The sequence below is a fragment of the Ochlerotatus camptorhynchus genome, unplaced genomic scaffold (assembly GCF_037179485.1).
Source record: "Ochlerotatus camptorhynchus isolate MF236.1 unplaced genomic scaffold, CSIRO-AGI_Acam_v1.1 ptg000302l, whole genome shotgun sequence".
In the NCBI taxonomy this organism is placed as follows: domain Eukaryota; kingdom Metazoa; phylum Arthropoda; class Insecta; order Diptera; family Culicidae; genus Ochlerotatus; species Ochlerotatus camptorhynchus.
In genome coordinates, this window is record NW_027040790.1 from 490295 (window position 1) to 506827 (window position 16533).

Below are 16533 nucleotides of genomic sequence, written 5' to 3' on the forward strand. Positions count from 1 at the left end.
TGCTGCTTCCATTATCCTGCCGCCATTCACTCGAGGCGCATACTGCCTAAACTCGCATGGCAAGAGTAAGTTTAACCCTTCGTCTATGCCAAAAAAAATTAAAGGATTATGTTCGCAGTATGACGTACGGAAAATTGATGTATGTCATGCATTTTTGATTATTATACTTTATCTTAAATTTTTCAAGTATTTCAATGTTTCGGTTGTAGTTCAAAATTCGCGACAATTCATGTTAGCATAATCAGACCACGGTTCATCTTACGCATGAGATAATGTTTTCAAATTTAATGTAATGGTTAACTATTGACAGAATTTCCCCTACATATCTACCTTGGGTTGATCAATGTTGAGTTATTTTGCTGTGATCAATGTACATTAAATTTGACATCGACATCGGCTACAATAGGAACTGACACTATTTCGTCACACATTTTTTGTTGATTTGCACCTCAGTATAGTACACAAAAACGCCATGCATGTTGTGAGATAAAACAATTGCCAATACATACATTAATTTTTTTCAGTAGCTCCATCATTAGTTTTAAGCTAGGTTTCTGAAGCAGAGAAGAAAGTGAAGATTGCATTATATGATAACCTGTCAGAAGACGGTACTTTAAATATTGAACAAAATGTTGGTTCATATGTCAACGAAGTAGGGGAGGAAGGGGTATAACGATTGTACGAGGTTTAAACACCTCTTTGTTCTCCAATTTGGAGGACAACCCAAACATAAAATTACCATGCATCATCATTATCTACTTTACAGAGTGTTCGTAGAATGATTGCAAAATAGAATACTGTGACTTTTCTCAAATTTAACGCTTGGTTTCCAGTAAGCAGGTGCTTAATGCAACATTAATTGAAAATTAGGGGATTCAGCTATTAAATGTCAAAGTCAGAGCAATGCTTGATAGTAAACATCATAGTTAAGGTACACCGGTGCAAGTTGAAACAGTACGTGTATCTCTTAGTGGAAGTGAATATTCACTGTAATTATTTTTGAGAGGCATTGTGTACTACCGAAAACTATATTAGAAATAATCTCAATGAGTATTCACTTCCGCTAAGAGCTACATCTACCGTTTCCACTTCCCTACGCGTTTCTACTTGCCCCGATGTAGGGTAATGGATTTTGGTTGGACCTATTCATGTCATTTTCGCGTCTGCGTCTAAATGTATGCCGTGTTTTTTCTAAGAATATTACATATGGACATGAAAAAGGTGTGTTTGGTGAAAAGGTCTAACTTTCTAGTTTTTAAAAATACTAAAGAATGAACAATATTCTCAAAATAGGATTTTATTGAAACGTGAGTTCGTAATCACACAAACATTCCTGAGCAATTGCGATAATTGTTAACAGCAGATAGAGCTTCTTACTCAATGATGCACGGTATATGCATTTGGGTTAACATCCGACCTCCCTCCTTCTTTACATATTCTGCACAAAAAATACTTTCTAAGTCCCGCCCCTGGCAAGATTTCCAACTTTTTTTTTTTTTTTTTTTTTTTTTTTTTTTTTTTTTTTTTTTTTTTTTTTTTTTTTTTTATGAATGGGCGTGGCAGAAAGTATCTTTTTTGCAGAATATGTAAAAAAAAGGATGGACTGCGGATGTTTATCCAATTGCATATATATTGCTACCAGATATGTTTTACAGTCAGTTGGTGGTAAATCACCCACAGAATAATAATCAAGAGATGAACTAGCCCATGGCTAAAAAAACTCTATCATAAAGAAAAAAAAAAAAAAAAAAACCCACAGAATAAAATCAAAATATTGTGGGCGACTTTTTTTTCTCAAATTCAAAGCTCTAAAAAAAGGTAAAAAAATTAACGGAATTCAACTTTTATTTGTTACATTGTAGTTCAGGTTCGGGTTGTCGTTATGGGGGACAGGGAGGGGGTGTTTTGCATAAATAACTTTTCCGCGTTTCGTATTAGGGGCTGTTCATTAACTACGTAGACAATTTTTGGGACTCTTGCCCCCCCCCCCCCTTGTAGTTAATGAACAGCCCCTTAGTTTAACCGGACCCAAATCACATTTAACCACTGACCGTCCAAAGCGGTAATGAGCAGAAGCGCGACAGCAGCGCTGTTTTATATCTTTTCAGAACGATGTGCAACCAAATGGTACTCGATTATGATGACTGGGTTTGGGAAAAATGCTTATTTCATGAAACCAGTGATAAAACTATCATTTGTACATTTTTCAAAAGTTTTATTACGGAAAATAGGAAAAAATATTTATTTAATCAGGTTTGTAATGTAATTTCCTATCGATTGGCGTATTTGGATTTTAATTTCATCTATAAATGACTCCACACATATTTTTTGATTTTCACCCCAGTATAGTCGACAAAGACGTAGTTCTACGTCAAAAAATCTCACGTTGTCCGTACCTTGGGGTCAATTTGACCCAAAATTAACATTTATGAAATTTAAAATGTTCTGCAACGTAAATGTAGTGAAGATTATCGCGAGATCACAACCATTTTTTTTCCTTGATTTGTTTTCCGTCGATCATGTTTTCCGTGCTGAGCACCAATGCTACCAACGCCAGGAAGGCAGCTCCCACACCTGGACTCTACCTATCGACCCATCAACTCATGAACCGGGGACCAACGGCTTTACTTCCCTTCCGAAGGAAGGCGTGATCAGAGATGTTATGCCTCAGAACATCCCGATGGCGCCGACTGGGATTGAACCCAGGCTTGCTGAGAGGTGATCACGCTTACCACTACACCACCGGTGCCGCTCTTTGCTGAATTCTATAATATAAAAAGTGATATTTGCATAAGAAATCGTTTACTCAAGAGCAGTCGCGATAAATTACTAAAAAAAACGAACTCTTGCATTTTAAGCTAATCAGGTTTTTATTTTTTATGAGATCAACTCTTCCTGTTTCTAGTAATAATCGAATATTATAAAAAAAATACAGGAATTTTATTACAAACATTATTTTTAAATAGTGTGGTTTTTGCGTGTGCATGACTGTTGGATTTTTTCCATGATTAGAAAATGAGTTCCGGAGCTGTTTTTTTTTTACTAAAATAAGACTCTTAGATTTTCTCTTCGTAGGGATTGCTTAGAAACATGCCCTGAATGGATTTGAAGAGTCCAGCGTGTTATCATTTTGTCAATATGATCTTTTTTAAAAAGTTTATCAAAGAAACCTTGGGGCAAGACAGCTTTTGATCATGAGTAAAATATGAGTTAATTTTGAGTAGCTCTGGGTAACTCGCTCAACATCAAATACACATAGCAACCGATACTGTCAAGCAAAGCAAAGCAACAACATTTTAAACGGTGCGCTTGCAATGCTTAACCGGGAAGATCTTGCGGCAATGGAAGGGAAATTGCACGTGTACGAAAGGAACTACATGCTGCCCTCTCAAAATCGATGGAGGATTTTTATAGTGAACTTACTGAATGTCGGAGCTGTCTTGCTGTACTGCCATGCCGATGACATTCTATTACAGGGGGGATTCTGTACAATCCCTAGGAGGGTTCCAGTCAATCGCAAAGGGGATTTACGACAGTCTCAGTAGAGATTCCAAACAAGCCTAAGGGGAATTTCAGACAATCCTAGTTCGGCTTCCCAACAATATCAAAGTGCACTTTGGAAAATCCAAAGAAGGAATATGGACTATCCCAGGGGAGATTCCACACAATCACATGAAGGATTGCATTCAATAATGAGGGGGATTAAAATAATCCAGTCAATCCAAATGGGGATTCTGGAAAATCCCAGTATGAAAAAAAATGGAATGTGGTGGTTCCTACATCCCTTCGACAATCGCTCGTTAACAAACTTCATATAAGATAAGTTTCAGAATAGAATCAACTATGAAGTTGGCCAGAACTAACCTATTTTGACCTGGGATGAAAAGTTGAATAAAAGACCGCATTCAAGAATGCTCCTTTTGTGCTAAATATTGAGCATCACAACAACATCAGACGATGAAAATTCAACCCGTTCCTGTTCAACCTTTTTCAACTCGTGTCTATTGATGTATTTTTGCAGGAGTATCAGGGGAAACAACGAACGCTTCTGGGAAAAGTTGACCCTAACTCTGACTTTTTCCAGCTAAATATTCTCAGAGATTTAAATGCCTCTTCCTTCATGAATACTGGTTAGTAAAATGTTGCTAATCACGGTACACGATAATTATAATTATTAATTATGAGTTTTCTCATTTCAGGCATGTAGTGCAACAAAATTTGAAACCTCTTTGACCGATTTTGAGAGATTGAGTACTAAGTTTCATGAGCTAAAATTATACTTCTGAAATCATTTGGCCAAATTCCTACTTCTTTGGACTTAAAATCACCCCATCTAGTGTTTCCTGCCCGAGAAATTTACCAGATTTATCATTTCCCGATTCCCAGGAAACTAGCTTGACTTCCCGAGAAGCAGTTTTTTTTTGTACAAAAACCATGTTAAACATATTTTATATTAAAAATGACCACACAACCCAGGACTTCCTTGGCGAAAATGTAAGAGCCTATCCAGATTTAGAAATACACCACCGTCAGGAAAGCTGGAAGAAACTTCCGGAGAAAGTTGGAAAATCTTTTGGTGGAAATTGATAGAAATTTCCGGAGAAAGTTTGACGAATCTTTAGTGCGAAGTCAGGAAAGCTTCCTGGCGATGAGTCTTCCAAACGAAACCGGACGCTTCTGACGCAATCTGTGAGAAATTCCCGGGCGAAGTTAGAAGAGACTTTCATGCAAGTTTAGGTAGCCGGATGAAACTTTCAGAATAATTCAGAAATCACCCCAGCAGACCTGGGTACAATCCCAGTCGGCACCGCCGGGATGTTCTTTGGCATAACATCTCTGATCACGCCTTCCTTCGGATGGGAAGTAAAGCCGTTGGTCCCCGGTTAATGAGTTGATGGGTCGATAGGTAGGGTCCAGGTGTGGGAGCTGCCTTCCTGGCACGTCGGTAGCATTGGTGCTCAGCACGGAAAACAAGATCGACGGAAAAAACAAACCAAAGGAAAAAAAAAGAAATAATTCAGAAAACTTTTCCGTGGAAAGTCCGGATGAAAAGGGGAAATAGTTTACACGTCCAGTGGTAGCCAGTAGGACTTCTAAGAGTAATCTGAAGATACTGTTGGATCGAAAAGTTGATAAAACATCCGTTGAACAATGGAAGAAATTTGCGGGAGAAGGGGGAAGAAGTTAAAAAAAAACTTACAGGAGATGTTGGAAGAAACTTTCATGCAAAGTTAGACGAAACCTCCCGGAGAAATCATAAGAATCCTTCAGAAGAAGCTGGTCGAAATCTTCAAGGGGAATTTGGAAGAAACTTCCAGAAATTGTCTGAAAAATCTTCCGGGGGAAATCCTGACGAAGTTCAAGTTTTAATAAATAGCTACCGAAATATATAACTGGTTACAGAATAAAAATATTTCCCAATTCCCGGACAGAGTCTTAAGCTATTTTAAGATTCCAGGGTAGCTAGAAATATCTGGGAAATGAAAACACTAACACCGGCACATTACCAAAAACTTTACACTTTAGCCATCCATCCCTAGATATTACACTTTAGCCATCCATCCCTAGAAAGCAAAAGAAACCTAAACATCCCCTGGCCTGGACAAGAGCAATCTAACTTGGATCTTTCAATGAATGAAAACTAAATCTTGAAATCAAAACATTCTGTCAGGGGGCGATTGTTCATATCAATCATATTCAATTTGATGGAAATTATTAGACTACTTTGTTTATTTTTGAGTAAATATGAGTTACTCAAATACACTCACTGCAAATATATTAACTCTGAGTACAGTTGTCTTACCTCTTGAAAGAAACGGATACCAGCTTAGGATCCCAGGAGCAACACCTACCAGAAATATTTGAGGCTACACAACAACAACAATTAGTAGCAACAACATTGACATCATTAGAATCATTCAACGCAAACGGCTTGGTAACAGCTTAAAGGAAATCTAACAAACAACCTGGAATGCGATACCAACGTCAGTACCGGCACCAAGAATTCAGAGTCAACAGGTACCGGCACCGACACATACCATACACTTAGCAACTGCATAATGCTTAGTCAGGAGTTTCGATAGGAGTGTGAGGCCTCTGTATAACTTATGAAATAAAATTTAATTAGCTTTTTACAGATGGTAAACTAATGTGGTCCTTTTTAAAATCGTATCTGGGAATTCCCTATCCATAATGCATATACAAATGTAAGTAAGTTAGACTTCAACCCTAGAACCAACATGTTGTTATTTTTTTCTATTAGATCCTACTTGCGACCAGATTCCAACAGGTTATACGCCCGTCACCTTGAGAACTCCATTGACAGTTGCAGGCCAGCTAGGTAAGCTGGTAAAGCAGGCCGATGTAAAAACCGCTTATTTACACGGAGAACTGGAAGAAGGTGCACCAGCCATGAGGGACGCAGTGGTTGCCGATGCGTTTGTATGCCTCGGAAAGCTCTATGCGAAATCGATCTAACCGAATGCATTTGAAACACACAAGCAGATCAATGCTGTAGGTTCCACAGTGTGTTAGTTAGAGTAATGCTAAACCACCCACTTTGATATTCCAGAAACCTTCACTATTTCAACAACGGAACAATATACAAAATTAAGGAAGTGTTGTCGATTTCGGGTACGTCGCCTTTTGTTGTTCAAATGTTATTCTATCCAACATAGTAGTGAATGTGCTTCATTTTACAAAAAAAAAAAAAAAAAAATCACTCCATAACCTAAAAATATAAGCCTGTGCAAAAAATGATAAAGATTGATTAAGGTTTAGAGGCCACGAAAACGGTTCGAAGTTTGTATGGAGATTATGTCGAATATTTCTAATATCTTATATAGTTCTAACTTTGGTTATAGGAATCTCATGAGCCTACATGTGAAATAAAAATAAAACTTGTTTAATCACTAGATCCTTAGTGATAGGGTATCACTGGTCGTACGATCAATATTCAAAGTTTCTGATAAACCATAATTTGTTCGTGCTATACAGTTTTATATTAGGTAGTACCTTGTTGACCAGTTGATGTGGCAGCATTGGTATTTAAAAAACAATCATTTCCAATGTAGCATCGGAAAACAACTCGCAGACTCAAATCATAAAACGCTTACTGAAAAATTCATAGCTCGTTTTGATACACCAATCATGGCACCATAGTGTTTATATCACGTGCATCCAATCTTTTAGATAAACATAGTACTAATTAAATTAATGTCCAGGAAGCGTCGATAATCGCTCGGAAATTAAATAATTGATGCCGTTTCTATTAATCAAACCACCACATCGGCCATAGCACATCAAACGTCACGCAATGTGTTCGATTCCTCTGCGACATTGGATTTAGGCTGCACCAAAATGCATCAAACGCATTCTACACGTCCGAAAAACCCACACACAAAATTGCACAATGTTTACTTTCAATTTCATTTCACTGTCGGGGGACGCTCACCATGTGCATTAGGCGACACTATGTTGTAGACGATGCAGGGTGATGCAGGACTGTCCTACGTAGGTGTGTTGCTTTGAAGTTTTGCAGCCCTCAACTTTGTACCTCGCTCAACTAGAACACAAACAGCACTTGTCATCTCCTTCGACACTGCCCAGAGCTCTAGAATCGCTCTCAACGATGCATGCGACCGACCGTAATCGAGTGTAAATAATAACTGATTATAATACAGGTACGGTTCAATTAAATATTAAAATTCAATTCAGCCAATTCGCGAAACCATTACCATGCTAAGTCTGCTCCGCATGCTGACGACAACGAGGTGCTGCATGTAGCGACAAATAGTTAGTTGAAGTGCATGTATGTATAACTAGACTGCTCCGCACATGCATACGTATCCAGGGTATCATGATCATCGTCATCGTCGTCAGTCATCAATTGTCACCTATGCGTCACAAGTCCTGCGTTGATGAAATGTAAATGAGGATGTTTTTTTTGTGAACAATAATGTAGAGGCATACTAGTTTGTAATGGAGCAATTGTTGATGAATATTTGAAAAGCTTTTCATGAAAGATTCTCGTTTTAAGAACTTGGTTTATGGAGACTCTTTTTAGTATCTCCTTAATAAAAATTAAAAAAAAAAAACTACAAGGGACAGCCCTATGGGGTTGTACGCAATAGTGACGCAGGACTACGTGGTCTTATATAATAAATCTTACTTGTTAACTGCAGCAGGAGCTTGTGTTTTGTGTAAGAATAGGAATTTGAGCAGGATTCTCTCTGTTTATGCTCTTTAGTATGACGCGCTTGACATGGATGGCCCACAGCGACTCACGAAAGGCTACTGATTCTGATCAATAGCGGTGCGGCTTCTTCATCCTTCTATGGATGCTCGTGTGGCCTGCAGCTCACTGCTTGCAGGCAGCTTTTTGTCGTGTACTGAAGAACCATGTTCAACCCCACACGCCGAAAGCACTGCTGCTGCTGCTGCAGCTGATGCCGACGACCGGACACTACCACACACGATGATTGCAACTGAATCCGATCAGCGGTTGAGGCCAGCCTTGGTAGCTAGCTGCTTGCGGGGAACCTTTCGTTATGTATTGGAGAACACCACGCGGTGATTGAATAAACACCGTTTGGTGAGACCGGATGGAATTCAACTTTGAAATCTGTGTTAGGAAAATCGCTATCGCAGGAAATCGCTGATAATTTTAATTATCATGGCAACAGTTGCACATTTGCGCAATTTTCAATAGTGACATTTTGAAATTTGATAACGTCTTAAATTAAACAGATGCGTAGAAACATTTCTGATCGATTGGTGATAAATTTATTGAAATTGGTTCAGGGGAAGCTGAGTTATTAACGTTCAAAATCTTTCATAATTTTGTTACATGTTCCATTTTTGTCTTTCACAAAGTGTACCCCCATATAGAAATCACTGACGTAGTCCTCCGTCAAAAAAACTTTCCAGAATTATTGACTTTTCGCATTTTCTCTGACACACAACTGACGATCGACTTGATCTACCGATCTGGAGATTTTCAGAAAGGTTTGTGCCTCTGATAGAGCTATGCACCGGTTCACGTTTCGACGGGAACCAGTACTTGATGGGTGTTTGAAACAACCCATATAACAAGAAGTTGTATAACAATGTAAATACATTATCGTAAATTTCCACAGTTTAAGTCAACATCGCACATAAGAATGACATATTCCCATTAGGTTTAAGGTAAATCGTAAAGAATGCAAATTTCCAACATATTTCATCATTTTTTCATCATACTGTATCACACATTAAATCGGATTACATCATGAGACTTTTAGAATTAACTTTTTTATTACAGATTAAATCGTATATGATGTTAAATCAACTAGTTTAAAACCTCATCTATCGCATAAAAATTACCACTATAGTCTGTTATTTGAAATTAGCATCCTCAACTATGCAAATCTTTGACTTCACGCAGAAGTAAAATAAAACAAATTGTTAGAGAAAAAATATTATTTTAAGGTTTACAAATAAAATGATGTTGAATCGCACCATCGGCACCGCATCCTAGTTCATTTAAATTTTTGAAGGCGGTAAAAACAAACGTCCCTCGATGTAGTGGTAGCAATGTGATCCACACGAAGAGAACAGTGGCTACTGTTGCCTTCATCATTCTGTATGCTTTTTATGTTTTTGTTTAGTCATCGCTGTGTTTTTGTTTTGTTTTTGACTTGATCGTTATTCTGTGATATTGATATTTATATTGATGAGTGCAAATATTTAATGTAATTAGATTAAGCTTAAATTAAATCCGATCAGGGTGCTGCCTGACGGAGGCAGCTAATAGTGAAAGTGAAATGTATTCTTTTACTTCATTTGAATCAATTACGGATCTCCAAACTGCTGTCCAGAAAACTGTGCAACAAATTAAACACAACGTAGGGGCACATCCTGGACATAAACCTGGTTATTACAGAAGTAATATTCTAGCTCTACTCTTTGCAACACAGGGAAAAGTAGTGTAAATTTCTGTTCAATATGATGCACATAAATGGAGCGTCACATATCATATAACTTTACATTATAAATCATGTAAAGTTCTGAGACATTTCATGCAATGTAGCAAATATTGTATACAAAAGCCCATATTTGTAAACAACATTGTTTACAAGTTGCTCGGTTGCATGAAATGAAATAAAAGTTTACGTGAATGAATGTTTACATCACAATTAAAATTCAGAATTTTTATCTGTGTAGCATATCAAACACGTAGTTCGGGGCATTGACATAATCCCAGTTAATTGATATTATATTCAAGTCAGAAAGTCACTGGTTTCCCATTAGTTTAAATTCGTTTCTGTGTGGAGAAAGATCTCTTCACACTGGCTGTAGTGACCAGGAGTGTCTCCAAAATCGTCAACAAAAGATTGATTGTTGCCAACATTATGTTTGTATCCTCTTATAAACATAAAATCCAAACTTTACCTGAAGAATAAACTTCTAATATTAAAATAAGTTTTTAGACCGGCCTTGTTTTATGCTGTGCCAATATGGTCTAAATCTTGCACTACCAGTAAAAAGCACTTCAAATGATTAAGAACAAAGTTCTGAAGATGATTTTGAGGGACCAGGAGGTCCCTGGTACAGAACTACCGAAGAACATTTTGAAGGTTTAGACTTTAGAACAAATTTCGAACAAAATAATTAATAATTTCAGCGGAAAAAACATTGCAATCTTCAATTGCAACGATTAGTTCCCTTTATACAAAGATAAGATTTAGTTGTCAATTGTTATACTGACATGCAGGATTAGAAAACCTGTTTAAAATATTGAATTACCAAAGCAGGAACAATGTTAAAACACCATAGCTGGTAAGTTACTGTAGTGGCTGGAGCACTTAGGTTAAAATGAAACGTAATTTATTTTGAATTTTAAACAAATAAAGAGCTAAAAACAATATTGAAACAATGTGTGACTCTTTATTAAATCCAGTGGTACATATGGAAAGTTAAATTAATTAAGAAGCCATTTTTTGTAGAAACGTTCTATTTTGTGTGAAATCCTGCTTGAAAAAGAGGGGTAAAGTGCGGATTGTGTTTAGTAGGCTACAAATTGGGTCCACACTCTAGTTCCTACGGAAGTGAAACGAGGCAGATCTGTCATAAAAACTCGATGGTCTCATGATCTCTAACAGAATTACTGCAAATTGTTCACGCACAACATGTAGCTAGGGGGCTATAAGGCCTCTTCCATAAATTATTTTATTATAATGTGAAAAATAAAAAAAAAACTCATCCAGGTAACAGATATCCATTATCTTGAGTCAGTTTTTTTTTTTCTCATGATGATAATAATTTCAGGGAAAGGCTTCAGCCCCATAGCCCCCTCCCCATAGCTACGTGCCTGGGATTGAGCCTACGTCCCTGCTCGTGCACGAATGAGGAGGGAGAGTCAAAATCATGTTTTTTTTTATGTCCAAAAGGCATATTGATGGCCCCTAGACAATGCGCCAATTGAACTTCACTTCCTTTACTTAAGGTGATTCCTTGTAGAGTCCACAAATGGCCATCACGTAGGCTATACATGCACTTCCACTTCAAATTTTAAATAACACACATCTCGGAAATTAATGCCCCATTTCACCTGAAATTGCTACTTCATGTATGCTGCAGTACAGCAAACGTGGAGTAACAGTTTCATTGTGGTACGTATCGTAGAAACTGGTTTTTGTGCACTTAAAGTTTCGAAGTGGTTACGCGAATATTATATTATTTTATTTATTTATTTACCCTGAAGTCATTTTTTACACGGTTTTATTTTACGCGTTTTTTTACACGGTTATTTTTACACGGTTTTTCGCGATTTACACGGTACGTTTTTAACGATTTCTCGACAACGATACAACCCATCGACTTGATTCCAATCACATTATCCGTTTCAAGCTATAGGTAATCAAATGGCATACTTTAAAAAAAATCACAATTTTTGGTGTAAATACAGACATTTTAAAAATATCTCCATATGTACTATGATTACAAATGGCATCAAAATCCGATTTTTTAAAAACATTTAAGCATGTGAAAAATCAAAATCTCGTAGGTTTTTTTACACGGTACGTATGCCCCGTGTAAAAAAAGACCTGAGTGTATTTATTATAGTCACTCTAACACTTTAAAGGTCATTTGTGACTGTAGTTCATAGCAGTTCAATTTAATTACTAATATTACACTTTTGACGTAGGACTACGGCTTTAATTTCTATACTGGGGTACACTTTGTGAAAACCGAAAATGGAACATGAAACAAAATTATGAAAGATTTTGAACATTAATAACTCAGCTGCCTCTGGATCAATTTCAATAATTTTATCACCAATCGATCAGAAATATGTTTACGTAATGCTTCCATTTGATGATTTTCAACAAGAAACTATTGAAAAATTGGTAATGTCAAGCATTATCCAAAGTACAAATAAAAAGTGATATTTTTTCTTTGTTTTCATGAAATAAACGTTGTTTCCAAACGCAGTCGTCATAATCGAGTACCACTTGGTTGCACATCATTCGGATTTAACCTGAAAAGATATAAAACTACGCTGCTGTCTAGCCTCAACTCATTTTCGCTTCGGACGCCGTGGTGAGCAGACAGCAGAAGCAGCAAAAGCAGTCGTTTGGCTCGCCGTGGCGGTGTCAAACGTGTCTCCGGTCTGATCTACGAGGTGTGATGAAAGTGTTCTTGGAAAATGAGATCCGTGATTAGAGCTTCCATTTCCCGGTGGTTTCCACTATCCCGGGATTGGGTAAATATTTATTTGATATCCCGGGAAATCCCGGGATCCCGGGAAGTCAATAAAGATAGTATATTGTTTTAATATTCGTATGATCGTAGTTTCTTTAAACGATGTTCTGAAATCTATGTTTCATCTCCCTAGAAGAATGATTAAAAAAAGGAGATTTATTCAATACTAGGGACACCAGATTTAACAACATGTCTTCATTTTGAAGACATTTAAAATTCTGTGAAGGTATTTTTTTCATGCAGATATTTTGAAAACATTTCATGATATGTGAAGTTGTTTCAAGACATGCGGAAGCTGACGCAGACTTCCGATGGATTTTTTTTTAATTTTAAGCTGACATATGAAGATTTTTGTTAAATAAATAAAGTTTTTGATTTCATATTTTAAGCTTCTTCCTGAATATGTTGAATATGAATAATGTATCCAAAATCGGATATTTCAGAATAAAACTTGATCCAATTGAATATGCATAGGACTTCACGGAAATATTCGATTAACTGGAGATCTTTAGAATACCTCCTGATCAACGTTCAGTTTTGGGAGAATATCTTCACAATAGTGCTTGATCAACCTGAAGCCTTGAAAAATATCCAGAGGACCTAATTGAAATCTTCGATCAGCTGGAGACCTTTTAAGTACTTCCTAACCGATCTGCCATCTTGGGAGAGCCGATTGAATGTTTGATCAGTTTAAGATCTTTAGATTTCCTGATCAACCTGAATTTACTCATATCTGACCAACCAGTAATCTTGAGAGACTATCTAGAGACGTTATTTGAGTTTATCGAACAGTTGAATATCTTAAGGATAATAATTGATTGACCTGGAGTCTTGAAAAATATCCACAGGTCTTTAAATCTCCGACCAGCTGTATATCCTTTAAATGCTCTCTAATAACATTTCCGTCTGGGAAGGATATCTACAAGACGTCTTTTGAATTTTTGAACACTTTCATATCTTCAGAACATTACTTGATTAAGTTGGAAAGTCTTGAATAATATCCAGAGATATCATCACAAATTCGTGAATATCAGTTATACGAAGATTCGTGTACTTTCAAGAAGGTTCTTGAACTTAAACTCAGTTCAATGAACTCAAAGCCTATATAAAGTTCCCTGAATATGTAGAATATTCTACGAAAGTCTGGGATTTTTCGTCAACTTCTTCGAAGTTCGAAGATTTTTCCATAGCTTACATCTTTTAATTTCTCGATAGGTACAACTGAATTTCTGCCCAGCTTGTTGTACTTGTACGAATTTTAAATAATTCATGCGATGTTCCGTAATCATCGTCCACGAAGTTGTTTAACATTCTACGAAGTATCCTGAAGATCTATGATGGTCCCTGAAGTTTCACGAGGTTGCACGAATTTCTATGAAGTTATCTGAAATCAAATGAATGTCTCTTGACATCTTAGAAGTTCCCCAATGGGACGTGATATTATGTTTGTCAGCCAAATTTCACAATAGTCCGTGCAGATCATGATGATTATGGTGGATGATTTCTCTCATGAATGTATTTATAAAAACTATTTTGCCGTGCTTTAGGATTAGATTATATACTAACGGGTAAAGGTAATGCATACCTTTCAACGTAACAAATGAAGCCAAGATAGAAGTCGGTGACTCTAAAAACTGCAAATACTGAGCCTTTTCATCACTTTAGACTAGTACTACGTACTTCCAACCATCTTAACAATGCATTCCAATGGTTTTTGATCAACTATGAATGATGGTCATCTCACGACGCTCAACCTGATTGAATCAAAATGTCCACGGTTTGTTTCACTGCTAGATCGTATTTTTCACGAGTGCTTCTTGTACAACGATCATATTCAAAAAGTGATGTCTGTGTGCAATTCTTTCGAAAAATCAGAATGAATGGCAAACGAAGGGAAGAGATATATTTCATAAGATGTGAAAGTTCTGGATTCAAATTCTACTACAGATATTCCAAGAAAGATTTATAGTGGTAAAAGAGTCTCAAATAAAAAAAAATCCTGGGGTACACGCGATCCCGGGATTTTTAAATTATTTTCCCGGGATTTGGAAATTCCGGGAAATGTATTAATCCCGGGATTTTCATCCCGGGACATCCCGGGATGGAAGCTCTATCCGTGATGCTGCCACCTACACTGAACACGCCAAGCGTAAGCGGTCATGGATGTGTCGTCTACGCTTTGAAGCGACAGACGCACTCTGTACGGTTTCGGAGGTTGAATCATCGCCAACTTTGGCGGCCCTTCTCAGGGCCACCAAGCTTATTACAGTAAAGAGTAGGAATAGAATTTATCTGCCTGTCCATATTCAGCACCACACGCCCCCATCGACCCCACAAAATGCTCTTGTAACCAAATTTGTAAGCAGGGGTGCAAATGATTTTGATCGATTGTCTTCATCAACTTTTAATTGCCACGGCCGGATATTTTCAACACACAGTTCGATGGAAGAAGCAACAATCTAGCATCTAATTCGACAAAGACGACAGGAAACATTTTTGAAGCCGAGTTATCTAATCCAATCTAATCTAACTCCAACACAGCCAGTTCTTGAAAGCATCCTGGAAAATAATGGATATACCTCCATAATTTTGCTTGTCTATTTGATATATGTTTCAAATCGAAGATGCGTCACACATATCAAAATGGGCAGGCCTACTGTGCAGCATTTAAAGGGCAAGATGATTCAGAAAACATCGGGCCTGTTTAAATCGAAAATTTAAACACGATGTTTCAAAATCCAATAAAAGGATGAAACGTACCGTACTTGTACCGTACGTTCCGATTTTGGTAATTATATGATTGGTAGGTCGTTGGAAGCATCAAAGCTAGAAAGGTTAAGTTATGCTCCATTTTCTTCTGACGGTTGGGACATGAGCACTAACTCTTATCCTAGCCTTTTATGGCTTATGGCTATAGCGCCATTACTCGCTTTCTGAAATTAAAAGAGGGAAAGGAAAAGGAGAAGGACAAAGGGAAAAGGATTATGTAAACTCTATGAACATAATCAATATTTTAATTTGAAATATACAATATAGACTTGCATATCAGCGGTGGTCACTACCCGAGTCTTGTCACTATTATCAAGTCATAAAAAGTAACAAGCACTAAAATGTAATCCTTTCATTACTGAAAAATCCTGATTCCCTAGTTTGAAGTTGTCACGACTAGGATTCGGTGGTAGATCTTATATCAGTAACACACCACAAAAAGGTGATTTCCCAACGTTACTGGGTTGAAAAGATCAAAATTTACAAAATGGAACGAACTCACCAAGTTTAGTCAATTGAACTGAAGGCTGGCTGACATGTGTTGATGTAGAAGTTCAAATTGTAGACGAAGCTTGACAAAGATCAATATGAACTAGTCCGGTTTATGGTAGTTGTGCGGAATGTCTTCCGTTGATTTGAGATAAATACATATTCGGATGTATGTAGTCGATTTTTGATGTGCATTTAAAGGGTGATACGGTCAAAATTTGGTCAAGGGAAAACGCGTGTAAATCGGTGAAATCGTTTATTTAAAAAATCAAATTAAATTTCTTTTTCAAGTTCAATTAGTTTAAAATTCAGGAAAAATATTCAGTTAGGCTTCCGCTTTTCCAAATCCGAATTGCCGGGCCTTACTCTTGACCCCTGCCATCAGATTTTGTACAGGCACCTTGTCCACCTTCTTCGCCGCAGAAAGCCAGTTTGCCTTGAACTGCTGCTCGCCCTTAGCAGTTTTTTTGGTCTTCTTTAGGTTCCGCTTGACAATAGCCCAGTATTTCTCAATTGGGCGGAGCTCTGGCG

At 37.3% G+C, this 16533-nt stretch overlaps 1 protein-coding gene across 1 annotated transcript in view; it reads right to left on the minus strand.

Annotated features, from left to right (window-relative positions):
* LOC135707037 (phospholipase B1, membrane-associated-like) overlaps positions 1-7640 on the minus strand; it is a 19156-nt gene extending 11516 nt beyond the window's left edge. The window contains exon 1 of the mRNA XM_065228760.1: positions 7454-7640. Within this exon, the coding sequence (XP_065084832.1) occupies positions 7454-7462 (9 nt within the window). The 5' untranslated portion in view covers positions 7463-7640. The remainder of the gene's footprint in view (positions 1-7453) is intronic.
* Between the last annotated feature and the right edge of the window lie 8893 nt (positions 7641-16533).